Source organism: Salarias fasciatus, chromosome 7, assembly GCF_902148845.1.
Source record: "Salarias fasciatus chromosome 7, fSalaFa1.1, whole genome shotgun sequence".
NCBI classification, from domain to species: domain Eukaryota; kingdom Metazoa; phylum Chordata; class Actinopteri; order Blenniiformes; family Blenniidae; genus Salarias; species Salarias fasciatus.
In genome coordinates, this window is record NC_043751.1 from 8,959,420 (window position 1) to 8,987,232 (window position 27,813).

General features: G+C 46.6%; 1 protein-coding gene across 1 annotated transcript; it reads left to right on the forward strand.

The window, feature by feature from the left end:
• Positions 1-5,817: 5,817 nt before the first annotated feature.
• Positions 5,818-27,590, forward strand: LOC115391544 (peroxisomal succinyl-coenzyme A thioesterase-like). Its single transcript, XM_030095819.1, has 13 exons — positions 5,818-5,830; positions 7,821-7,835; positions 10,564-10,567; positions 16,511-16,712; positions 16,797-16,896; positions 16,979-17,169; positions 17,277-17,446; positions 18,663-18,782; positions 20,779-20,861; positions 21,277-21,367; positions 26,204-26,284; positions 27,210-27,351; positions 27,454-27,590. The coding sequence occupies exons 4-13, from the start codon at positions 16,517-16,519 to the stop codon at positions 27,588-27,590; spliced, it is 1,311 nt and encodes a 436-aa protein (XP_029951679.1). The 5' UTR covers positions 5,818-5,830; positions 7,821-7,835; positions 10,564-10,567; positions 16,511-16,516.
• Positions 27,591-27,813: the final 223 nt, after the last annotated feature.

The following is a 27,813-nucleotide window of genomic DNA, read 5'->3' on the forward strand; positions in this document are numbered from 1 at the left end:
TCTCAAACTCTCAGAAGTGCTCCTCTCACAATCTGCACACCAACCAGAATCTTCTGGGCAAGTCATTTTCCAAGAGAGCTGATTGGTCAGGAGGTGGAGCTTTTATACTCATTGATCTGTTATCCAGGACATAACCTCCTGCGGGGCATGTGAGCCATTCAGTTTCAGTTACCGGTGATTTACCCCAGTAAGAAGTGAAGCACCTTCGTTGGAGGAAAACCAGAGTGAACCCTGAAGAGAGGAGACTGGAGCCCTGTGTCTACAGTAAGTCATTGGTGGATGTTTTATGAGAATGTTTCATGTTTATTAAGTGTATCAAACATGGATTGATGCAAACATAACAAATAACAACTGAAAAGACAAATATGTGTCCTCTTAAGTTAAGTCAAATCGTGTTGGAAACTGTAATGATCTATGATATCAAAACTTAACGAAACCAGGTGGTTTTAAGTTTAAAATATGGGGTCGTAGGATTTTAGGTAAAAAAAAAAAAAATGCTGTGGAATTTATTGTTAAACTGTCAAAACCAAACCATTGTACAAGACTGAAAAATACAGTCACATGCATTTAACAAAGTCCAACTGGCACTCGTGATTGTATCAAGGTGGACAAACAAACAAAAAGAGTTCACAACAGCAGCCAAACTTAAAACAGTTCGAAACAGTTAAACTGAAAAACAAGATGAACGGACCTCCTATTTTAGTTTATGAACATGAAACAAATAAAAGGTTTGGTATGTTTTGTGATAAGTGGCAGTCACCCACTGATAGTGTTGATTAGGTTACTTGTAAACACTAATTAGTTAGTGATTACTGATTACTCCTCCAAGAAATCAATCCTGTTACTTTAGTGACTCCTTATTTTCAAAAGTAATTAGTTACTTTCTTACTTTACTTTTCAAAAATGTGATGCACAGCTTGAATAAACTTTAAAGAAATAGTTTTCAGCCTAATTATACTCTTTCTGCAAATTCCATCATATAAAACTGAATCAAATAAAATGTCCTTATTCAACTTTTTATTAGTTTCAACCTTTTAACTTTATGCACAATGCATCCACCATATTTAATTAAGATAAAGTTATGTTTCTGTATATTCCAGCATAATAAACACAAATGTATTATTTGTGTACACTCCTCCATTCCAACACAACAAAATGCAAAAATAAAATAGTCAATGGTGTGTATCCTTCCAGCATCCGCACTATGGCAGCAGGAGGCGCTCCTGGTGGGGATGTGGTCTCCTCACTGGAGGTTCTCCTGATGGGGGTGCTGTATCTGTGGCACCCCCAAAATTGGGGAACCACAAGTTAGAGTGGCTGTATTTAATTTTGAACATGGCAGCTAATTTTGTTAATATTTATTTGTTTTTGAATGAATATTTTGGGCACAGAGTTGCTACTTTTATGTTAACAGTGAGAGGGGGGAACGTTCGTGTTCGGACCAGTTGCACTGGGGAGCGATTAAGGGGAAGCGGTCCCCTCCCGTATCCTCAGATGCAGCCTGGGAAGACACGTGCAAAGACGTTTCTGACTCCTCTCTCTCTAAACTATTTAAACAGGTTAGTAAGCAGTCCTGACATTACCCTGTACGGTGTCCTGACAATACCCCTGATATTTATTTTAAGTTTTCGTGATGCTTTGAAGATTTATATGTTGTTAAATAACTTAAATAAGTCGGATGGTTTTGTCACGCGGCCGCCATTTTGGATCAGGTCCGGCTGCAGTTTCATTATATACAATGGGGAAAATGGCAATGAGGCTTCTGTACACTCGGGTTTTGCTAATGTATGTATTTTTTTATTGCCCAGTATTTGTTCATCACAGTTTGGTTAAAGGTGTATGAAAAGGAAGAGAAGTGTAAAATAAGCACATTTATTTCAGATATTTGAGGCTCTTTGATAGAGACAGACAGATTCAGATTCAGCAGAGGTTGAAACACTATTTAGGGTAATATATCCAGTTTATTCAGTCTACACTGAGCAGAAACAATGATAAATTCATTTTACTTGTTTATTGAGATAAATGATTAGGAAGCATGTATTTACAGACATGATTGGAAAATGAGAAGACATGGGAAAATGTGAATTGTGATTGTCAAGTGATGTGAAATGGAAATTGAAAGGAGATGAATGACAAACCCTAACTGAACTGTCTTAAGAAAATGAAAGTTATGTGCTATGGATTTTTGTTGTTTTGACATGTTCAAGAATAAACTGAGATGCAGCCTGGGAAGACACGTGCAAAGACGTTTCTGACTCCTCTCTCTCTAAACTATTTAAACAGGTCGGCCGGCCGGTCGACATTATTTTTGTTACTGCGGCCACTTCACTGGGACCCGTAACAAATCTTGGGGGCTCGTCCGGGATCGGCGCCACCGGCTGGTTTGGAGCTGATCCATCGATGACATCTGGGACCTAGAACAGAACGACTGCGAGCAGAGGAGCGGTGAGCTGGACCATTGCCGAGCTGAGCGGAGCGACTGCCATGATGGAGAGTGGGAGGAAGAGCCTAGTGTGGGACATTAGGAAGAGCCTGGTCACCTTATCGGCAGGAGAGCTCCTCAGGATCGCCAGACAAGTGGGTCCACTGCCAGATCACGACCAGCCTGAGCTCGAGAAGGAAGATCCGGAAAGCTGCTTCGATTACATCAGTACTTTCCTGTACAGTAAGCACTTGTTAGAATTAGAGGATGGTGGGATGGTGCATTTGCTGATGCTAAAAGATTGTATTGATACTGTAATCAAGGAACGTGATGTTATGCTGTCATCAGAAGTTAAAGGGGATGCTGAGTTACACCTTATGCAGCCAGACACACAGATGGAGCGTACTGCTGACATGATAGATGACACTGACAGTCATCCTTCCACAGTCGATCCAGTTACACCAAGGTTAGCCAGGGCTGCACCAGATATCACCAACACTGAACTGCAGCAGATGCTATTAGACTATGAGGAGCTTGGTAGGAAGCTCAGACAGAATATCACTCTCACGACTGCCCAGTCACCACCACACTCCTCCGGGATGCGATCCCATGTTAGTCAGCCGAGTAGTGACTTATCTCAGAAAAGGGCCAATTCAGTTGGTCGGCCTGCAGCGCGGCCTGACCATGAGGTGCTTCTCCCCTTTAGAGACTTTTCCTGTTTTCAAAGAAGGGAGTTTAAAGTCCAAGGAGGTCAGGTTGGCGATCATTCGTCCGACATAAGCTACAACCACATAATCAAACAGATTGAAGAGGGGAGCCGAGAAGGGTTCCATGACACAGAGATAGTTCGTGGTGTGCTGAGAATAATCAAGCCGGGGACTTTCAAAGAAATGTTGATCAACAAAGATGATCTTACTGTGTCAGAATTGAAGGGGTTCCTCCAGGCACACCTGAGAGAGAAAAACAGTACAGAGTTGTTTCAGGAGCTGATGTGTGCCAGACAGGATGAAAACGAAACACCACAGCAGTTCCTGTACCGTGTCATTGGACTGAAACAGCGAGTCTTATTCACATCCAAATTGTCAGATGCAGGTGTGAAGTATAATGCTGCAACTGTCCAAGATGTCTTCCTACACACTGTTTACCAGGGGTTGGGATACAAACACAGTGATGTTCGACGGGAGCTAAAACCTCTATTGTCAAACTGTGAGGTGAGTGACGAAACCATCCTGCGTCATGTAATGAGGATCACAAGCGAAGAAAGTGAGAGACAAAAGAGGATGGGGTCTTCTCGTAGACAGACTGCAAGTGCCCATAGTGCTCAGCTGGAACTTAATGCAATCCAAGAACAAGTGAAACAAGAGAGTCAAGTTCCTAAAGCAAAGACAGACCCAATCAAAGAACTCACAGATAAAGTGGCGAAGCTTACAAGTCTGGTTGAAGCAATGCAACAACAAAATAAGCCTCAACCCCCGGACCATGTGACCTATTCTCAGAACAGAGTCAAAGGAAAGAGGGAGAGACCTTATGGCTGTCCAGCATGTGTTGAGCAGAACCGTCAAGATTGTGGCCATTGTTTCATCTGTGGTGAAGTGGGTCACAGGGCGGTTGGCTGCCTGAAGAAACAGCAGAACCAGGGAAATGTGAGCCGGTCGCTGCCACGGGGCACTCAGTGATCGGGTCTCAAAACCAGCCCCAGAGTGAACACCAAGCAGAAAGAAAAGATCCAGCCGGCAACAAAGATCCAAATCCGACTTCATCAGGAGTCGCCATCCATAAACAAGGTGAGACACTTGCTCTCTTCAGTGATGAAGCGTCGTGCAATAAACGAGGAGCAGTTGCTAAACTGATTGGGAGAAAGGCTCTGATACAATGTAATTTCAGTGGCTTGACGGCTACTGCTTTGCTTGACACTGGTGCACAAGTTAGTATCATAAGCCGAGACTGGAAACAGAGGTATTTGCCGGACTTGGTCGTGAGACCCCTGTCAGAAATCATTGAAGAACTGGATGAACTGAAAGTCTGTGCAGTAAATGGGGACCCCATCCCATTTGATGGCTGGGTACCTATAATGATCAACTTACCTGGAAGTGAGGATCCTGGCCTCTCCATCAGCACACCGGTGCTTGTCAGCAGCCTGCCCATGGACAAACCACTGGTTGGTTTCAACGTCCTGGAGCAAATCATGAAAGGACAACCAGAACAGTTAATACCTACACTGGTTACGTTGCTTCAAAAGGCCATCTGTGTCTCTGCTGAGAAAGCTGAGGCGATTGTAAGCTTCATTCAGACAGAAGTGTCCCACCTGCCACAAGGTCAGCTAAGAACAGGTGAAAAGGACGTGATCATCCCTGCTGGGCAAGTCACCTGGGTGAGATGCCGAGTTCCGTTAAAGATCAACTCCGGTGACCACTTGGTGTTGTTCGAGGCAGGTGAAGACATTCAACCCTTAGAGCAGCTGGAGGTGGTGACAGGGTTGGTTGAAATTAAGAACCCTGCCAAGCCCTATGTCACAATTGCTGTTGGTAACAACTCCAAACACAATGTTACTCTGCACAAAAAGACCACTTTGGGCACAGTGCAGCCCATTGACCGGATTGTGGAAGCTGAAACCACCGACAAACCTGCATTCACCACAACAGTCAATAAGGTTACCATTGAGCCAACTGAACCAAGTCCACCTCATTGGCATCCTCAGGTGAACCTTGACCATCTGGAAGAGAAACAACAGGAGGTTGTCAGGAGAATGTTGTTTGAGGAATGTGGAGCTTTTGCAAAAGATGGCAATGATATTGGATGTAATCCGAGTCTGCAAATGGTGATCAATCTAAGAGATGACATCCCAGTGCAAAGAGCTTACACTTCTATACCGAAGCCACTCCTAAAAGAGGTCAAAGAGTACATCCAGGACCTCATTGTGAAAGGATGGATAGTCAAGTCCAAGTCTTCATACGCTGCTCCCATTGTGTGTGTGCGAAAAAAAGATGGCACATTACGACTCTGCATTGACTATCGTCTGCTGAATCAGAAGACAGTGCCAGACCGACATCCACTGCCTCGTATAAGGGACCTGCTTGACACCTTGGGGGGATACTCCTGGTTCAGTATCCTGGACCAGGGCAAAGCATATCACCAAGGATTTGTGGCAGAAGGCTCCCGTCATCTCACTGCCTTCATCACGCCCTGGGGTCTCTACGAGTGGATACGAATACCATTTGGGCTTTCCAATGCACCTGCAGCATTTCAGCGAAGCATGGAGGAGATGTTGAGTTCTCTTAGGGACGAGTGCTGCATACCGTACCTGGACGACATCCTCTGCTACTCCAAGTCCTTTGAGGATCATGTGGAGGGCGTCCGCAAGGTGCTCCAGGCTTTACAGCGCCAAGGTGTGAAGCTTCGACCTGAAAAGTGCGAGATGTTCAAAGGAGAGGTTCGCTATGTCGGGCGACTGGTTAGTGCTGAGGGTGTTCGAGTTGACCCCAAAGACCTGGAAGCAGTACTTGCTTTGAAGACCCAAGTACCACAGACTGTAGGGGACTTGAGGAGGATCCTCGGGTTCCTCAGCTACTACCGCTCATACATTCAAAACTTCTCAAGGACAGCTCAGCCTCTATATGAGTTACTCCAGGGGAAGTCTGCAGCACAACAAGCCTACTGTCGACCGAGCAAAACCAAAGGACCCCAACTGCCATCAAGAACATCCATACAGTGGGCTGCCGAGCATCAAAGTATCCTTGAGAGACTGATTGATGTGTTAACGAATCCTCCAGTCCTAGCGTACCCAGACTTTGACCTGCCATTCATTCTGCACACTGATGCATCGGCGCAGGGCCTCGGGTCCGTCCTCTACCAGCAGCAGGAAGGAAAGCTACGAGTCATTGGCTATGGATCACGGACCCTGACACCGGCAGAGCGCAATTACCATCTGCACAGTGGTAAGCTAGAGTTCCTGGCTCTAAAGTGGGCAGTGTGCGAAAAGTTTCGAGATTATCTCTTCTACGCTCCACACTTCACGATCTACACCGACAACAACCCACTGCTATATATCATGAGTACAGCTAAACTGAATGCGGTCGGTCATCGCTGGGTTGGAGAACTGTCAGACTTTCGGTTCAGCATCAAGTACAGACCAGGAAAAGCCAACGTAGATGCTGATACCCTGTCCCGTATCCCCCTTGACATCGATCAGTACATGTCCAAGTGCACAGAAGAGCTGTCACAGGAGGTGGTGAGCGCAACTTGGGAAGGGACCCGAGCAGCCCAGAGGAAAGACGTGGCCTGGGTGGCTGCTCTCCTGGCCTCCTCTCAGGATGTTATCCTACAACCTCGCACACCCCTCCAGGAAATCAAACATGATGACTTGGTTCAGGCTCAAAGGGAAGATCCCACAATTGGAGAGGTCATGAGACTTAAAGAATCTGACACAACACTTACTGAAGACATCAGGAGGTCCGTGAAAGAATCTGCAAGCAAGCTCCTTCGTGAGTGGGACCGTCTGCACCTCGAGCAAGGTCTCTTGTATCGGCGCACACCGGAGAGAAAACAACTCGTTTTGCCCCTCAAGTATCAGCCCATCGTCATGAAACACCTGCACAATCACATGGGCCATGTGGGTACTGAGAGAGTATTACATCTTGCAAGGGAAAGATTTTATTGGCCTCACATGAAAAGGGACATAGAGGAATATGTGACGAGGAAATGTTCTTGCATAAAACAAAAGAAGCCGACAGTCCATGTACGTGCTCCCATGAGTAGCCTCAAATCCAACTCACCACTTGAGTTAGTCTGTATCGACTATTTGCACCTGGAGAAGAGCAAAGGGGGGTACGAATACATTCTGGTGGTTGTGGACCACTTCACAAGGTTCGCTCAGGCCTACCCGACTAAAAACAAGTCAGGCCGCACAGCAGCAGAGCGAATATATTGTGATTATGTCCCTCGCTTTGGCTTTCCCAACAAGCTCCACCATGACCAAGGTCGCGAGTTCGAGAACGAGCTCTTCCGGACTCTCGGACAGCTCTCTGGGGTTGGTCACTCCCGAACCTCCCCGTACCACCCCCAAGGTAACCCGGCTGAGCGGTTCAATCGCACATTGTTGCAGATGCTACGCACACTGACCGATAAAGAGAAGGCAGCGTGGAAGGACCATCTCCCACAAGTTATACATGCGTATAACTGCACCCGACATGAGTCCACTGGTTACTCGCCCCACTTCCTGCTCTATGGTCGCCACCCCCGCCTGCCAGTGGATCTCTTGTTTGGGTTTGCAGAAGAGACTGATCCAGTGACACGCAGCGGATATGCTGAGAAGTGGCGTAAGAGAATGACAGAAGCTTATCAAATTGCGAACAACAATAGCCTGTCATCTAGCTCCAAAGGTAAGACTTACTACGACCAGAAAGTGAGAGGAGTGGTTCTGAAGCCTGGAGACAGGGTGCTGGTGAGAAACCTGAGTGAACGTGGAGGACCCGGCAAGTTGCGTTCGTATTGGGAGGAGAGAATTTACGTCATCAAAGAACAGGTCTCGGACAACCCCGTGTACATGATCCACCCAGAAGGGAATGACAAGGGCAGACCTAGAACCCTGCACCGAAACTTGCTCCTGCTGGTCAACGACTTGCCAGTGGAATTCTCAACTCCGCCAGCCAAGCCAACCCCAAAACAAAAGCCAGGACCAGAAAATTCTCTTGCTAAAGTGAACTACAGAAGCAACCATACAGAGAATGAAGAGACTTCTGATTCGGATGATGACTCAGGAAGTGAATATTGGCTGAGGGTCCCCACAAGGTGGTCTGAGCCGAGAGCTGCTGCTACCCATGACAGGCCAATGAACAACCAGAAGAGAGAGATGCGAGTGCCGGAGACACAGGTCCCCTCTGAGAGAAGGTGTGTCAAGCTTGATAAGGAGCCTGTGGTCGTCCAGGGTGAGTCAGCAGAAGCCCGAGACATGGGTGAACATCCATCCGAGTGGGCGGAGGCCCTTCAAGGAGGTCAGACACAGAGGGAGATCGAAGTTGTTTCAGAAGTAGGCCCTGTGCTACTGGAAGATGAAGTGGCAATGGAGGATCAGAGGCAGGATGAACCGCAACTGAGGGATGGAGAAAACATGCCATTGGAACCTGGAGGGAATGATCAATTTCACTTACCTCAGTCAGACGCAGAACTTCAGTTCACCCAGCATGAAAGCCATGAGGAACCGAAAACATACTCTCAGCCCAGTTCACCTACCCCCCTTCGACGCACTACTCGCCGGAGACAGCCAGGCCAAAGACTCACCTACTCAACTCTTGGCCACCCGATATATCAATCGTGTCCCACTGTGAATTCTGTAGATACTTACCTTGTACCTTCCCCCCAACCATACGGACTACCATTCCAAGGGCCACCTCTTGTCCCATTTCAGTTTTTCCCTTATCTGTACCCTATATACAGTCATTAGAAAGCTGGCGAACAGGAGAATCACACATTATTAGGCACATGATCTTTGGTAACTTACAGGTTTTGAGAATTATATTGTGACAGAAGAACAGAATGGGTTGTGATTTTCTTGAAAGTTTTGATTAAGTGTCAGGAGCCACTTTTGTTGTCGGGGAGGATGTGGCACCCCCAAAATTGGGGAACCACAAGTTAGAGTGGCTGTATTTAATTTTGAACATGGCAGCTAATTTTGTTAATATTTATTTGTTTTTGAATGAATATTTTGGGCACAGAGTTGCTACTTTTATGTTAACAGTGAGAGGGGGGAACGTTCGTGTTCGGACCAGTTGCACTGGGGAGCGATTAAGGGGAAGCGGTCCCCTCCCGTATCCTCAGATGCAGCCTGGGAAGACACGTGCAAAGACGTTTCTGACTCCTCTCTCTCTAAACTATTTAAACAGGTTAGTAAGCAGTCCTGACATTACCCTGTACGGTGTCCTGACAATACCCCTGATATTTATTTTAAGTTTTCGTGATGCTTTGAAGATTTATATGTTGTTAAATAACTTAAATAAGTCGGATGGTTTTGTCACGCGGCCGCCATTTTGGATCAGGTCCGGCTGCAGTTTCATTATATACAATGGGGAAAATGGCAATGAGGCTTCTGTACACTCGGGTTTTGCTAATGTATGTATTTTTTTATTGCCCAGTATTTGTTCATCACAGTTTGGTTAAAGGTGTATGAAAAGGAAGAGAAGTGTAAAATAAGCACATTTATTTCAGATATTTGAGGCTCTTTGATAGAGACAGACAGATTCAGATTCAGCAGAGGTTGAAACACTATTTAGGGTAATATATCCAGTTTATTCAGTCTACACTGAGCAGAAACAATGATAAATTCATTTTACTTGTTTATTGAGATAAATGATTAGGAAGCATGTATTTACAGACATGATTGGAAAATGAGAAGACATGGGAAAATGTGAATTGTGATTGTCAAGTGATGTGAAATGGAAATTGAAAGGAGATGAATGACAAACCCTAACTGAACTGTCTTAAGAAAATGAAAGTTATGTGCTATGGATTTTTGTTGTTTTGACATGTTCAAGAATAAACTGAGATGCAGCCTGGGAAGACACGTGCAAAGACGTTTCTGACTCCTCTCTCTCTAAACTATTTAAACAGGTCGGCCGGCCGGTCGACATTATTTTTGTTACTGCGGCCACTTCACTGGGACCCGTAACATATCCACAGCAGCATGTCAGTGGCTTTATCTGTGGGTTCTTATGGATGTCTAATGTGCTTGCTTTAGTTTAAGGTGGGAATTTTTTTGCTGTAGATTAAAGCTTTCTTCCCCTGTGCTCTGCATGCACCGTACAGCGCAGGCTGTTTCCCCTCCCCGCACCTTTTACTGAGTCAAACTCAAAGGAATGTCAGTTCTTCCAAACATGGAACTCTCTTCCTTTCTACAATGTCTGTTTATCCCTCATACGAGCGGCTGGTCAGGCGTAAGTAAAATGATGTAAATACATTTTATGAAATATGATTTAAGGTTGATGATTAAAACATGCACATCGTTATTTTCAGTTGAAGCAGATTACTTTGTATGTGACACCTTGCTAAGCAGATAAGGGGTTGACAGTGTAGGAAGATAAGGAAATGTAGGTTGTCTGGGAGTCTTTTGTTGAGATCTTGCTTTGATAAGATTTGATTTGATTTGGAAGGAAAGTGATAAGAAGAGGACATCAAACTGAAAGGACAATAAAATTAAGCATGAAGGCAGACCCTGAGAGAAGCATGATCTGGGACCAAGAGAGACTGATGCAGACCGGTTTTAGGATGGACTAGAGGGAGCACCCTCGGAGACTGAGCTTCAGACGGGAAGATGGAGGACCTCAAGAAGATAGAAACTTAAGACTATGGTGAATCCGTTTAATCTGTTGTTGTAGTTTCATGGCTGGATAGATGTAATGTTGAACGTCGATCAAATGTTGTCTATCTCTCCCAACATTAAGAATGATCAGTAAGGAGTTCAGGCTAAAGAAAATAAGTCTTCCACTAATTATGGGACTACAGACTGAAATGACAAAATAGTATGTTTACTTGCTGTTTTCTGTCACAGGGTGTTCAAACTCAGTCCTGAAGGGCCGACGTCCTGCGTGTTTAGCTTTCTCCCAGCTGCAGCAAACCTAATGAGGGACTCGTTAGTGGGCCTTTCTACAGTCTGAGGATGGACATCAATATGAGATTGAGGTGTTCTGCAACAGGGTGAGAGCGAAAACATGCAGGAAGGTGGCTGTTGGGGACCGCAGGTGGACACCCTGGGAGTAGAGTGATGTTAAGAATTAAATTCACTAGACTCTGTTGTGTTCAGTGACCTTCCAGTGCTGGTTAATGTTCAGGTATGAGAACATGCTGGTGGGAGGAAGCCCCGGCCTTTAGGTGTTCTGCCATATGCCAGAGATAGAACGCCTGGATCTTCACTACTCCTGGATTTTAAATTGCACTTTAGACACATAATGCACCCACATCTTCACACGTTAAAGTCTGGTCCATGCTTCCCATGTCCACATGTCTGTTTCCACGCACTACTGATGCGCACGCGTTTTCTCTCATGCGACAGTTTGACCTCAGCGGTGCATGTTCCATGCATGCGCACTGATCCACGCATCCTTGAGAAGCTTTTCCATTGCTCCAGACTCTTTATCTTGTCTTTTATTACAGATTATTTATAGAAAAGGAGGCACATACATTGTCAGTCTATTATCATTTAGTATTAGAGTTTATTTAGCCTTTTTTACTGCTTCTGAATCGTGGGGGCGGCACCTGAGCGATTAGATACTTTCATTTCTGTCGGCAGATCTTCTCCTCCCTCCTGTCAGAGTCTGCTCTCTCCGTCCATGAGTTTTTCACTCTATGGAAGTCTTTGTAGACAGAGCGACAGCCTGAAGGCTTCACACAGTCACTTTTCAAAGTTAGTATCGCTTTGGTTTGTTTGGTCACAAAATTTGGGCTGCGCGCAGACGTCCGCTGATCCATCTGCCCGGACCCTAGCGGACAGGAATTGATCACGCTTTTTTACGTCACAGGGACCAATGCACAACACGCACCCACGTGGACTTGGGCAGCATGGACTAGGCTTAACACACTGCTCCACTGTGCCATGTGCTTATGGCCAGAGTGGTGAAGGTCCTGCCCGTTGTTTCCCAGGCTGGAGGAAGCTGGTCACTTAGCCTGTGGAGAAATCTTAGAGAGGAAAGTTGGTGAAGAGTTGAGGCTGTGCTCCTCTTACGGCAGGGCTGCTCCTGGTGCTGAGATACTGGGTCAGGCCTCTGGTCCATGGCCTGTGGATCAGGCCTACTCTTCGTTAGCTGTTCGCAGTTCTTGCTAGCCAGCTCTTGAACAGGAGCTGTCCCGCTTATGTTCAAAAGGTCCCGGGAGGAAGACTGAAGAGGTGGAGGGTTGGAACTCATGGCTGAGCAGATGATATCACAGCAGAGGGCAGAGTCTGCAAAGCTATTCAATCACCATTGTTTACCTGCTGAACAGGCAGGCTTTGAACCTTGGTTTCAGAGGGAGGGGGAAGGGTTGAGCTCTCCCTGCTGTATGGTATCTTCCACCAGAGACACACACAAAGTTTCATGGCAAATGAAACTGTTTCTTTCATGTAACCATGAATGCCAACTCTGAGCATCATACTTGGCTACAACACTCCATAGATTTGTCCTAAAATGACTGAAATAGCTGCTGAGGCTCCAGAGTCAAACATCTCTGATGACGTTTCTGACGGGAACAACATTGGAGTCAAACCTAAGGCATCCACGCCAGCTCAGATCTGGTGTCATGTTGTACATAACAGAGGAAACACCAGTGGAGAGCAACCAAGAGACCTCAGATACTCAATTCTGGCAGCTGAACTTCCTCTGCAGAACAGCTATGATTCCCTGACTCTCAACGAAATGCGTGATAACAAATCATTCAAAACTCATTGTTTCATTCACACACACTGTTGCGTAAGACTGATCTGGAGGTCCTGAATATGGACTTTTCCCAATTAATGGAGACATTGAAGGGTTATAAGTCACACAATGTTTTCATTTCCATTTTCCATTTCAACCTTTTGGAAAGGAAATGAATTTTTCTCTTGCCTTTTAGCCCCGAATTTATGATTGACTGCATTTTGACACCGTAAGAACCACTTCAAACAAGATGGGGTTAGTTCAAATATGACTGGATCAACATTGTTTGGCCCCTCTATTACGTTGGGTCCGTGGGATAACTCACTCAAAGCTGATTAAAAGATTGAACCAAAATGGCAAAAGACAGATCCAAAACAGCAGTACAGCAGCCCACTATAAAACACAGACATAAGTTTCGGTAAAATGAAATCAACTAAGACAGGACTGAATATACTGGATACCAGGTGCAGCAACTCCCCATCCAGTGGAGAACATGAGCGTCAGAGGGCTGTTCAAAGACGCACACATACAAATTATGCACAGTCAGCTGGGCGCCGAGCAACAACAGGTAAACAACACGCAGATCATTGTACTGTAGCAGGCAGTCCACTGTGCACAGTGAGATTGATCACTCTTCCCCTCACCGTCCCGACAAGCAGTCCCACTAAAAGGGTGCACGGCACCCGCAGTGCTTAGCGACCAGGAGGAAAACTACCTCCAACTACATTCGGCAAGATAATTGAAGAAAAGATTTTTATACTTCTTAATGTTTTTGTGCCAGAAAGAGTCTGTTTTTCAGTCTGGATTCAGGTGAAATCACATCAGTGAAACTCTACTTATTAAAGTGCTGTATGACATATACAGGTATGTGAACATCTAAAAACTCACTTCCAGTGTTTCTGGACCTTAGTGCTGCTTTCGACAGAGCTGTCCTCAACTTATCGCTTGACAGATTTGAGAAATGATTGGGAACTTCTTGTACTGTGATAATTAAGATAATTTAAATCTTGACTTCAAGAAAGGGACTATTATGTATCAGTTGCTAAATATAAGTCTGAGCATTTGAAAATCCCTTGTGGGGTTTCTCAAGGCTCTATCATTGACTTTTTTTTTTTTAACCTGACCTACACATGCTCCCTCTGGCTCAGATCTTGGAACATTACAACATCCCCTATCATAACTATGCAGATGACACACAGCTCTTTATAACAGTTCCAATGAATGGCCACAGACCTGTATAGCTCCTGAAAAAGTGCAGTAATGACTGGATGTGTCAAAAATTCCTACAACCTAACCTAGAAATAACAGAGCTGATTGTTTTTGCCCTCAAAAAGGAATGATTAAAAATCAGCGTTCATCATGTCATTCAAGACAACAAATTCATCCAGAAATGTGGCAGTAATTATGGACTCAGTATGGTGGTGGGGTGTGCTTTGAGCTCAGCTGTGCAGGGGAGGTGTTGAAGGAAACCACAGGAAAGCCATGGGTGACAGGTAAGGAGGGACACCTGTGATCAATAATCAGTGACTCTCCTCCCCTGTCTCCCAATAGCTGGCAGGGTTAAAAGGATTAGTGGCTCCATATGAGAGGGGCTGAGTTACTGGACGGCAGACACAGGACTGACGTGCTATTGTTGGATCTGCGGACAAAAGACCCAGTGGAGAAGGCTCTCCAGTGTTTCTGGGATTGTAAATCAATAAAACGTTAAAACCCACGATGAGCTGAATGCATTATGTGCAGCAGGACTCAAAAGGAGAGAGAGAGAGAGTAATTACACTCAGGTATCCTGGGCACCTGAGCACCAACCCACCCAAATCATTGGTTGCCAACTCACATCCAGTTGATGACTGTGACTGTAGAGAGGGCTGACATGAAGAGGATGAAGCTGCTGCAGATCTAGGTTGAAGACCAACAGCTTATCCATGAGTTCTGGGTAGTCAGTATTCAAGATTCATGCATCATTTCTGTAGCTGTCTCACAAAAAAGTAGTGGGATACTTCAGATGTTTTCTGAGTTAGGCAGAAAAGAATTATTGCTTCACCAGACTGTTGGCTGTGGTCCTGTCTGTGAAACATTTTCAACCTTATCTGCATGGTCTTTGTTTCTTCATCCACACTGGCAATGTTCCACTGAGCTGGCTCCTGACTTTCAAACATCCAGACATTCAGTTGGCTTGGTGGCTAAAAGATCTGTAACTATGTGACACTGAGATCCATCACTGATGTGCAAGGCATCATGGGAATGCAGATTCCCTGTCCTGGTGTCCATGTGTGGCAGCTGTGTGCCACTATTGCCAGCAACAAGGGGTGCAGTCAAAGGTTACCGCTGGTGGCGACCACCCAGGTCATCAGCCAAGCGGAGGGGTTGCTACAACTGTAATGCCAGCAGGAGGCTGATTTGACCCTGGTCCAGATGTAAAGGTGGCTGGAGTTGGGGTCAGTGTCCTCAGTGGGTGGAGGCTTCAGCTGAAGCGCCTGAGGTGAGGGCATACCATTCTCAGTGGAGTAACTCTGAGGGGAACAATGGCCTGCTGTACTGAAAGTGGCACAGACCAATGTCCTGCAGGTACTAATTCCCCCTGGATTTGGCCCACAGGCTCTTCAGATGATTCACTGCTCTTTAAGCACTGGGCACTTTGGAATCACCAAACTTTCACTGTGTGAGACAGCAGATTGATCAAGCGCTAGACAGGATGTAGAACTTCGTGTATCTTGATGTTGTGATGCCTGCACCAACCAAAAAGGGCCCAATCACCACTCTCATGCCCCCCTACAGTGATCTGGTACAAGCTCTCATGAAACAAACGAGGGTGGAAATTCTTGGACTTTCATCATAGAATATTTCACAGAGTGTCATGAAGTCTACATGTCATCTCACCAAAGGATGGTGGATGAGATGTTGACCTCTTTTGGGGGTCTCCGCTGGGCTCCACAGTGACCAGGAGCAGAATTCAGGAACAGATTTGCTTTTGTCTTGGGAGTGAGCAACAAGAGCTCTACACCCCCAAAGTGATGGATGTGTGAAACAGCTCCACTGCTAACTTACCACTCAACTGGTTATCTCGACACAGTCAGCAGCAGAAAGATTGAGGCCACAACTTTCCCCTAATTGTATGTCCCGGCTTCCAGTCAGTATGCCTGCTGCCTTCATGGTTTGGTGGTGTTACGTGTGAGCCCCTTGTCTGCATGTCTGTGTGTGTGCGCTCACCCCTTCTCCTTACCTTGCCACAGAAACACCTGAGCACCATTAAGGCAAAGCAAGACTGGCTGAGGGTATAAGCAGAGGTGAGCACTTTGGCAAGGGAGACCAACCAGCTCAAACCCCAGGGTGAAGAATTGGCTCTGGTTTCCTCTTTGCCTTTTCAGTGGGTTATTAACCTGCTCTTCCTCGGCGCACATAAAGTGTCAGAGGTTTTTCTTCATTCCGGTTTGATATTTTAGTTTGGAGCTGGAAATTGCCGGCAGTCCTGTTTTTTGTTTGTTTGTTTTTGCAACTTTTTGTTTAATTAGAAATAATTACGTCTATCTGCAGGCAGGTGTAGAGGTTGATGCGGGAAGTGACGACCCAATGCATGGGTGGCTATGTAGCTTTAAAAGTTTAAGTTATAATAGAACACATTGTATTGATTAAAAAGAAAAAATAGCCTAGACAAAAGTCCCAAAACTTTTTGTCACATTTTGCTGTCTTCTGCTGATTTGTCTTCTCTGTTCAGTTCAGGATGGACGAGAAGCATCGTTGTGTCCAGCTGTCGGTGAATCCGTCTCGGGGACTCATGGACGAGAAGTTTGTCATCCTGGTCCAGAATGCCCCCCCTAGTTCTAAGCTGACCATCCACTCCTTCCACCAGTGTGAGGACGATTTTGGTTGGGATGCGTTCGCTCACTACATTTCTGATGAAACCGGCAGTGTGAACGGTATGAAATTCTCCACATGGCCTTCAATAAAAGGGAGTTACGTGGAAAATGTCATCTAGAATTTATTCCTTTTCCATTTGACAGTGTCTGAGGACTGCAGTCTGGGAGGAAGATATTCTGGAATTGAACCGATGGGTCTACTGTGGAGCCTCAGACCAGTTCCAGGCAGCAAACCTGGACTCAGGTAGACCATCTGGGCTGAATGTTTGCAGATGATGTTCTCCAGGATTGAACCATGTATCAGTAACCGGCTGGTCTTTCCTCAGGATTCGGAAGAAGAACGTCCAGGAGCCCATGTTGGTCACAGTGTCGGTGTACGAGGGTCACAGGAAAGAGGGCTTTGCAGATCTTGTCCCTCTTGCCAGTGTCTTGGTGGAGCGCTGGTACATGGCGCCTGGTGTCCGCAGGATCCCGGTCACAGAGGGTGGACTCACTGCAACCCTCTTCCTGCCCCCAGGTAGGACCAGAGGAAGGTCAAGAACTCATGAAAAACCTTTTAACATTACTTTTGATCGTTATCATGTCCACGATATGATGATCTAAACCATGTTGACTTGTGTGAAGGACCTGGACCTTTTCCTGCTATTCTTGACCTTTGGGGGAGTGTGGGGCAGCTGGTGGAGTATCGTGCAGCGCTAATGGCCTCACACGGTTTAGCTGCTTTGACCATCGACTACCTGACAGCTGATATCGTCAAGGAAACAGGAAAGATGGTGAACCTCCAGTACTTTGAGGTAAATCTCTTTTCCACATAATGTGAAATCTGGATTTCTGATCACTCTGTAAAACTTACAATATCCAGAGGAAGACAGAGGAACTGGAAACACTAGGAAAGAAGTCACTGGGTCTGGTTCTTCTGCTTGTCAATGAATGCTTGGGCCTTCAGTGTTTCTCAGATGACAATCTTCTATATGTGAAATCGTCTCAAGAATTTCTTCGAAACTTCAGCCATCAATTTGTTGACATGTTTTAAAACAACACAAGTGATATAACCAAGTATTTTGCACAATAACTGATTTTTTGCACACTTGTGGTTCAGAGTGATGTTGCACATAAATCAAAAACTATTGGTCTGGCACCTTGAAAGACCACTCACTCATTGCTGACTTGATTGTGCGCATATGTGTGTGTATAGATTACTTATCGATTAAATATGAATGTGACCGCAGTTCATTCTTTACAGGGTGACTTAAACCGACACCAAGGAACTTTTCAACCTTAATAAAACATTTTAATATCTTTTGTGATAATACATCGACTTACAACTGGTTGAATGACCCCTCTGTCACGGCCTGAGGGCGTCAGTATTGCTTCACTTGGACTAAGCAGCTGTGAGGAGGGTGGCAGGAACCCTGCACACTAAAAAACTCCAAATGTGCGGACTGCTTTACGGCATGCGTCACATTATGATATAACATTGTTTGCCCACCATTAGATTCATTACCTCGTCGCTATCCATCCTTCACACAGCCACTGGAAACAAATGAAGGCGAGTTCAGTCCGACAACATGCAGCATTTTACGACGTCACGCGCTAGTCCTCATGCGAACTGTAGTATTCCTTCAGGCAAAACACTACTGCTTTTGTCCACTGGCGCTGCCAAAATCAACGAAAACTGAAAGTTCCTTAGTGTTGCTTTAAGTCAGGGACTGAAATTTGTCAATCATTTGTATTTCATTCTATGAATAACACACAATGGCAACAGCCTTGGTTTGACCTAACAGACCAGATCACACCCTGTCCTGTAAGATTTACTGATCAGTGAACAAATGTCATTTATAAACTTTATAAGCTGGTTGAAAAATTAGTTTCACAGACAAATGCTATTGAACACTCAGCAGGACATGTTGGGGTCAAAAGTCTCTTTCAGATCAGCAGCCTGCTTGTTGGAATAACTAAGATGTGGCCAGAAAAGAAACACTTCATTAACCTTTTGTTTTCTGATTACAGACTGCGTACAAATTCCTGCAGGAGCATCCTCAGATCCTCGGGAGCAGGATTGCCATGTTGGGACTTTCTTTGGGTTCCAGTGTAACTGTCAGAATGGCTACTTACTCCGAAGTGATGAAGGTAACTTCAAGGGAAATCTACTGTCCTCCTCTTAGCCTTCATCACAGCAAAATGCTTTCTGTTATTATGTCAGAGACTATCTTAACCTGAAGTACAAAGTTCTCAACTTCTTTTACTGAATCATCAGGGACACTATAATAATATCTGAAATGTCTTTTAAATCACAGAATTGATGCTATAGGGGGTATTGTCCCGAGACTTATTGTCAAAATCCAGTGGCCTGCAAAAGATTTACACTCCTTGAACTTTTTCTCATTTTGTCACATAACGATGACACATAGATACAGTCTCCTTTCTCCTTTCCTTCAATCCGCCTAAATAAAAATCAGTACACATAATTGCCTTTGTAAGTCTTCTGATGAGTGAATAGAGTCAATCTGTGAACAATCTACTGTCAGTATACATGCAGCTCTCATGTCAAAATCAAATCAAAATCAAATCAAACTTACTGCCATGTGTAAAGTATAGCTCCTCCTGGAAAGAGCAGACTTCGTGGTTGGGGTGTGGGCAGGTGGACAGCCAGGACTTAGATGTAGAACAAGACTGGATTGCTGGCGATGCAGGACATCAGCCTGAAGTCAGAAGCAACACAAAATTAGACTGAAGTTCAGAACATCTAGAGCTGAAACACCTGTCTCACACACTGACGGGAGAGAGTACGATTATGATCCAGCACCAGATGAGGTCTGAGGTCCAGGTAAACAGAACGACTGCTTATCAGGGAATGATCCTCACCCAGCACTACAGGTGGTACAAATCACTGCCATCAGCAGCCGGCCTCTGCAAACACAGTCCAGCACTCCCCACCTGACACAAAGAACTGGAAAAAACCAAAACAAATTCACAGTGCTAGTGACTGCAGGAGTGCAGAACGTGACCGTACTGTCTCTCCTACGTGCGCCTCCTGGTGAACGACAAATTCAACCAGGGTAAAGACCGTGAACTCAGTAGGCGGCACCTCTAGAAGAAGGGTCCAACTGTCTAACATCCTGGGTGGAAGAGGGGGACGGATGGGACTGCCAGCTCACCCACCACCATAGCTTTAACAGTGGGCCACAGGGTGAACCTCATGCCAACGAGCCCCAGAAATGAAGCAAAAAGGAGCACCAACAGAAATGGGACTGGCAGGAACAGGACAAGTGGAAAACTCAAAAGCCAAGCTAGGGGACCAGGAACTGACTAGAAAAAGAGTGGCAGCAGAAAGTGAATCTGGGCCTGCGACTGGGACCACGGCAACAGAGCCAGAGGAAAAAAGGTCATAGGAAGGATGGGATGAGAGGAGGCAGAGACAGAGACACTCAGAACAGAACAGACACGGAATCACAGACACACTGACTCAGAGCTGAACACAGCGACTCAGAACTGCAGGGCACCAAGACTCACAGAGGGGTATAAAGACCGAGACAGACACAGTGACTAGAAGAGAATGTGGACAGAACCTTCCAGGACCAACAGCTGATGGCCAAAGGTCTGGTGCGGCCCTAATGACTCTCCTGGAGACTGGGTCTATGGCTGAGCCCAGTTCCACCCTGCTCAAGAGGGAAGTGTCACGGAATATCCAGGGTATCATCGTAATCTGTGTCTAGGTCCTTGCAGCCTTCACTGACTGGGTGGTGGTTGATCGCAGAAAGAATTCAAACCGAGATAAAAGTGATCCATGTAACCCAGCTCATCATTAGGATGATCTCTGCTCTCTGTGCTCTGAGTTTCAAAGGGTCAAGGTTACTTTATTTCTACCTGTGGGGACATTCGTTTTGAATAACATGACTGCATTTCACATTCCATTACAAAAACTCACATTGAACCTGATGGACTGAACCCTATCTCGCACCATTAACTTTGGAAAGATTGCAAATATATTGTAAATTTTGCAAATGGACCGTGTTATTGCTTTAGATTGGTAGTTTGCTGTGAAAATAGAACACGAACAAATTGTGATCAGCTTTGTTGTGCCACCTGCTTCTGTGTGAATGATAGAAGTGTGTGTTTCTCTCAGCTCAGATGTGCAGTGTGTATCAGCGGGAATCATGTGCAGCCAGTTGACGAAGATTTTGAAGGCATTATGAGGTCCCTTAACAGGTGAGAAGTGTTATTTCGAAACCAATATTCATTGTACATAATACAAATCGTACAAAAAGTGCAAGATGAAAGTTTTTTTTTTTTGTTTTTTTTTTTAATTCTTCTTTGTATTTTTTTCCCTTATTCATCATGAAATGCAGCGCTGCCTGGTCTTCAGAAAGGCAGCCACAAATCATGATGTTCCCTCCACTTTACACTGGATTTTTTTCATGGTGCTTTTTAATCTATGGGCTCTTTGTTCTTTCATCGCACCTCAACTTTAATGACCAGTCAAAGAAAAGGCAGTTTTTCATTTCTCTGTTCACTGACTTTAATGGCACATTACAAAATCTTAGATCCATCCTTTGATAAGCAGTTTCTGTTTAGAAGTTTTTGTTTTATCTGTGCAATCATCCCTGTTGCTTTGTCCACCCAGCAATTCTAAGGTCCGTATCAATGAGGAGAACCAGGTAATCTTCCGAGATCTGACGCTGCCCATCACCTCTGACCCTTTACAGAAAGTGGATGTGAGTATTACCAGCAAGCTGAGCCAAGCAAAAACATGCACTTCAAAATCACAGAAATTCCTACAAGGACAAATTCTGAGCTAAAATAGAAGCAGGCAGTGCAATCATTCAGAGGAGGGAGGTTCTGAAGCTATAAAAAATGTAAGACTGTGTGTACTAATAAATCAGTGCAGCCTTTGTCCATATTTGAGAAGTTGCAGTGTTCCATCCATCCATTTTCTACCGCTTATCCGGGGCCGGGTCACGGGGGCAGCAGTCTCAGCAGGGATGCCCAGACTTCCCTGTCCCCAGACACTTCCTCCAGCTCCTCTGGGAGGATCCCAAGGCGTTCCCAGGCCAGCCGAGAGACATAGTCTCTCCAGCGTGTCCTGGGTCTTCCCCGGGGTCTCCTCCCAGTGGGACATGCCCGGAACACCTCCCCAGGGAGGCGTCCAGGAGGCATCCTAAACAGATGTCCGAGCCACCTCAGCTGGTTCCTCTCGATGTGGAGGAGTAGCGGCTCTACTCCGAGCTCCTCCCTGGTGACTGAGCTCCTCACCCTATCTCTAAGGGAGCGCCCAGCCACCCTACGGAGGAAGCTCATTTCGGCCGCTTGTATCCGGGATCTTGTCCTTTCGGTCATGACCCAAAGTTCATGACCATAGGTGAGGGTGGGAACGTAGATTGACCGGTAAATCGAGAGCTTCGCCTTTCGGCTCAGCTCCTTCTTCACCACGACGGACCGATACAACGACTGCATCGCTGCAGCCGCTGCACCGATCCGTCTGTCAATCTCACGCTCCATCCGTCCCCCACTCGTGAACAAGACCCCAAGATACTTGAACTCCTCCACTTGGGCTAGGGTCTCTCCACCAACCTGGAGGGGGCAAGCCACCTTCCTCCGGTCGAGGACCATGGCCTCGGATTTGGAGGTGCTGATCCTCATCCCTGCCGCTTCACACTCGGCTGCGAACCGCCCCAGTGCATGCTGTAGGTCCGGGTTCGATGAAGCCAACAGGACAACATCATCTGCAAAAAGCAGAGATGAAATCCTGTGGTTCCCGAACCGGACCCCCTCCGGCCCCTGGCTGCACCTAGAAATTCTGTCCATGAAGATTATGAACAGAACCGGTGACAAAGGGCAGCCCTGCCGGAGTCCAACATGCACCGGGAACAGGTCTGACTTACTGCCAGCAATGCGGACCAGACTCCTACTCCGGTCATACAAAGACCGGAGGGCCCTTGACAAGGGGCCCCGGACTCCGTATTCCCGGAGCACCCCCCTACAAGACACCACGAGGGACACGGTCGAATGCCTTCTCCAAATCCACAAAACACATGTGGACTGGTTGGGCAAACTCCCACGAACCCTCGAGCACCCTATGGAGGGTATAGAGCTGGTCCACTGTTCCACGACCAGGACGAAAACCGCAATGTTCCTCCTGGATCCGAGGTTCGACTATCGGTCGGATCCTCCTCTCCAGTACCCTGGAATAGACTTTCCCGGGGAGGCTGAGGAGTGTAATCCCCCTATAGTTGGAGCACACCCTCCGGTCCCCCTTTTTAAACAGGGGGACCACCACCCCGATCTGCCAATCCAGAGGCACCGTCCCCGACCGCCACGCGATGTTGCAGAGACGTGTCAACCAAGACAGTCCCTGCACATCCAGAGACTTAAGGTACTCAGGCCGAATCTCATCCACCCCAGTGCCTTGCCACCGAGGAGCTTGCCAACCACCTCAGTGACTTCAGCTTGGGTGATGGACGAGTGCACCTCTGAGACCTCAGCCTCTGCTTCCTCCACGGAAGACGTGGCGACGGGATTGAGGAGGTCCTCAAAGTATTCCTTCCACCGTCCAACAATATCCCCAGTTGAGGTCAGCAGCTCCCCACCTCCACTGTAAACAGTGTTGGCGGAGACCTGCTTTCCCCTCCTGAGGCACTGGACGGTTTGCCAGAATTTCTTCGAGGCCAACCGATAGTCCTCCTCCATGGCCTCCCCGAACTCCTCCCAGACCCGAGTTTTTGCCTCCACAACTGCTCGGGCTGCAGTTCGCTTGGCCTGCCGGTACCCGTCAGCTGCTTCGGGAGTCCCATGAGCCAGCAAGGCTCGATAGGACTCCTTCTTCAGCTTGACGGCAGCCCTTAATTCCGGTGTCCACCACCGGGTTCGGGGCTTGCCGCCACGACAGGCACCGGAGACCTTACGACCACAGCTCCGAGCAGCTGCTTCGACAAGGGAGGTGGAGAACATGGTCCACTCGGACTCAATGTCCCCAGCCTCCCTCGGGACATGAGAGAAGCTCTCCCGGAGGTGGGAGTTGAAAGCCATGCTGACAGAGGGTTCCGACAGAAGTTCCCAGCAGACCCTCACAACACGTTTTGGTCTGCCAAGTCTGTCCGGTTTCCTCCTCCGCCAGCGAATCCAACTCACCACCAGGTGGTGATCGGTCGACAGCTCTGCCCCTCTCTTCACCCGAGTGTCCAAAACACGCGGCCGGAGGTCAGACGACACGACAACAAAGTCGATCATCGACCTCCGACCTAGGGTGTCCTGGTGCCAAGTGCACTTATGGACACCCCTGTGCTCGAACATGGTGTTCATTATGGACAAACTGTGACTAGCACAGAAGTCCAATAACAGAACACCACTCGGGTTCAGATCGGGGAGGCCGTGCGATCCAATCACCCCCTTCCAGGTCTCACTGTCGCTGCCCACATGGGCGTTGAAGTCCCCCAGTAGAACAATGGAGTCCCCAGTCGGAGCACTGTCCAGCACCCCTCCCAGGGACTCCAAGAAGGCCGGGTACTCTGCACTGCTGTTCGGCCCGTAAGCCGAGACAACAGTGAGGCACCTATCCCTGACCCGAAGGCGCAGGGATGCAACCCTCTCGTTCACTGGGGTGAACTCCAACACATGGCGGCTGAGCTGTGGGGCTATAAGCAAACCCACACCAGCCCGCCGCCTCTCACCGCGGGCAACGGCAGAGAAGTGGAGAGTCCAGCCCTTCTCGAGAGGTTGGGTTCCAGAGCCCAGGTGGTGAGCCCGACTATATCTAGCCGGTACCTCTCAACCTCCCTCACAAGCTCGGGCTCCTTCCCCGCCAACGAGGTGACATTCCATGTCCCTAGAGCCAGTCTCTGTGTCCGGGCACCCTGCCGTCAGCTGCCACCCAATCCACACTGCACCCGGCCCCTACGGTTCCCTCGGTGGGTGGTGAGCCCTCCGGAGGTCAGACCCACGTCGTCCATTCGGGCTGAGCCCGGCCGGGCCCCGTGGGCAAAGACCCGGCCACCAGGCGCTCGCTTACGAGCCCCAACCCCAGGCCTGGCTCCAGGGTGGGGCCCCGGCTGCGCCATACCGGGCGACGTAACGACCTTTGTTGTCTCTCTTCTCATAAGGGCTGTTGAACTGCTCTCAGTCTGGCCCGTCACCCAGGACCTGTTTGCCATGGGAGACCCTGCTAGGGGGCATAAAGCCCCCCGGCAACATAGCTCCTGGGATCATGCGGGCTCTCAAACTCCCCCACCACGTTAAGGTGGCAGTTCTAGGGGAAGTTGCAGTGTTGTGTTTTGTTTTTGAGTTTGGCAGTGTTTTTGGAAATCATTGTGGTAAATGGATGTGAAGTGTCGGTCTCAGGTTGTGAGTTCTCCAGTCAAAGATTGGAAGCCAATCATCAGCAGGAGAGCCATCCGGCCTAGACAATCGCACTGATGTGTCATGCTGGATGTAGGGAGTAAAACAAAACTATCTCCTGGCTTGGCCCCTCTGTTGGCGTTCCTGGGCCAGGAGCAAATTCTCCCGTGACAACCTCCAAAGTGTGGGAAGCTTTGCTGTCAGGTCCAGGAAGTACTGAATCTCAGACCGTTGGTCTGTGGATGATAAAGGCTGGTTCAAATAGACTTGATGCCAGACTTGATGCCCACTAATCCATACAGCTCCTTTAACCTGCAGGACATGAACGAGGTGCCCTGGTCAGTGAGAATCGCTTTCGTTGTCCCGACTCGGGAGACAATGTGAAACTGCACCTGTGCAACACTCTGCAGAGATAGTGCATATGGCGCTGCTTCTGGGTATGGCGTTACATAGTCCACCAGAACCGATACTCAAATGGAACATTTGGACCTTGAGTGTGTGAGACATGAGCGAGGTGCCGAAAGATTGACTTCATCAAAATTATATCATAGAATGAAAGTGATTTTTATCCAGAATTTTTGTTTTTAAAGACACCGCAGAATGTTGTGTCGGATTCGTCTCCTTGTTGATGCATTGTAGAGTCGGCACCAAAGAAACAAGTCCAGCCAGGAATGAATCCAGCAGATCTGTCATTATGCTGCTCGATTCAGCACTGAGCTGAAACAAACCGATGAGAGGGAAAAAGGTAATGAGTGACAATACAGAAGACGTCAAGAGTCAACAGACACTGCCAAGTGTGGAATAGAACACAAATATGAAATGATTCACAGTGTCTGGTTGAGCAAAGCAGCTCGACATTGAGTCTTCATTGGGGTCATCAGCTGGATTAAGAGATTTATGGATCTCTTTTCTGCATTTCTAGGGCCACGTTTACTCTACAATGTTTCCAGCGAAAACTCATTGGTTTTGCATTTTTATTTCAGACTATTTTCACATTTTCACAGCGGCGTTCTAAAAATGTGAGCATTTCCGCTGTATTAATGTAGATGGACAACAGGCTTTTTTAGAAACAGTAGTTTTGCCGTCTCCACTGCGATGGAGACCAAGCATTTACGAAAAGAACACATCATTAAACTTCTAAGCAAAGCAGAGAGAAAGGGTCTATGTTGGAAAGGAAAACAAAGCGGTTGATGAAGGAACTGCTGTGTTTCTGTCTGCAGGTGGGACGACTGCAGTGTCCTCTGATGCTGATTGTTGGTGAGGACGATCAGATGTCGCCTACTCGAGAGGCTGCAAACGACGTGAGTTTGGTGAAAAGACAACCTTCTTTAAGCACTCCAACACGGAGCAAAGAGCTGATGTAAAAGTCACTGATCCGTTCTGCAAAACAAATGTTGGGAAACTACTTTGTAAAGATCTACAAAGGTAACCAGTGTGGTCTCTGGCGTTTGTTTCTTTGTGAGGCAAATTGCTTGTTCCTTATTGACCCAGTTACAATGACAACAAAGAGAAGAAACATCCTAAACCAATATCAGTTAAATATCCATTGCAGAATTAGAGGTGTTATAATGCACAAACAGGGAAAATGATTCTAAAAGCACTCAGAAAATGCAGACCTCCCCTCCCAATCTGATGTAAAACAACACAAATAAGTTGTCTATTTACTTGATCTACTTTATTCGATATCTTGAATACTAAAACATCCCTACTTATCTTTTTTTCCTTTCAATTTTTGTTTTATTTTCTTTTGGATCTAGTTCCATATATTGAAGATAGGGCAAATCTGTTTGTGCACTCTCCTTTCAGTAGACTCTCAGCTACAATTTTGTGTTTGTTGTATATGTGGACCTTCATTTTTGTTGTTACCTTATGGAAATGCCACAGACCCATATTTTTTCTGTTCTGGATCATATAATTAAAATTAACCTTTAAAAATAAGTTAGAATGCCATTGTACTAGGTTCAGCCACTTTTCTGATTGTTCCTTCTGTTTTAGACTGAGATATTGCAGAATTAAATTTTAGTTCCCATTTACTGTAATGTTAACATAAATTTCAAATCGATCCTGATTTGTCCCTGGTCACGCTCAGATGCCGTTGCCCTGACTTTTGGCTTTGGATGTTTCTGAAATGGCACAGTCGAAACATTTTGAAAAGTAGGAAATCAATGCTGTTTTTAAAGGGAAATGGTTTTCCAGTGTTTATTGATTTGATTTCCTGTTTTCCAGATGGAGGAGATGATGGAGCGAGCAGGGAACAGCCATCTGCTGACCGTCCTGTCCTATCCTGACGCAGGTCACCTGATCGAACCCCCGTACACGCCACACTTTCCATATGGCAAATTCAGATCAACCATCACAAAAAAGAAGAGTACGTTCTTGACATTGTTCTGACTAATAAACACTGGACAGGCAGATAATCTGGATTAAAATCCATCACTGAAGCTCTGACTTGTGTTTCCTCTGTGTGAAGTGATGGTTCTGTGGGGCGGAGAGCCAGTGGCACATTCCAGAGCTCAAGAGGACTCCTGGAAGAAGATCCTGCTCTTTCTCAGGAAGAATCTGCTCAGTGAAACGAGACCTGCTGCAGCGCCACCTTCCCACCTTTAATTCTGACAAAACTTAATGGTTTAAATAAAGTTTGCGGATCTTGTTTTGAAATTGCTAAATTACTGTGATGGACACAGTGAAAGTCAAACTATAGTGATTGAAGCTGTTTGTGTTCAGCGGATGATTCTCTAAAAACCTGCCCAGTCAGGTTTCCTGTGTCCTCGTAAAGACTCAGTGTCTTTCCTGTTTTCCCTCTTGCTCATTTTTGTTTCTGTGTTATGCT

Bases quoted from the DNA above. Each gene is read 5' to 3' on its own strand.
- LOC115391544 (XM_030095819.1), top strand. From the start codon at position 16,517: ATGGACGAGAAGCATCGTTGTGTCCAGCTGTCGGTGAATCCGTCTCGG. The intron at 16,713-16,796 runs GTATGAAATTCT...TCCATTTGACAG, and splicing joins TGAAACCGGCAGTGTGAACG to TGTCTGAGGACTGCAGTCTG. The intron at 18,783-20,778 runs GTAACTTCAAGG...TGTTTCTCTCAG, and splicing joins CTTACTCCGAAGTGATGAAG to CTCAGATGTGCAGTGTGTAT.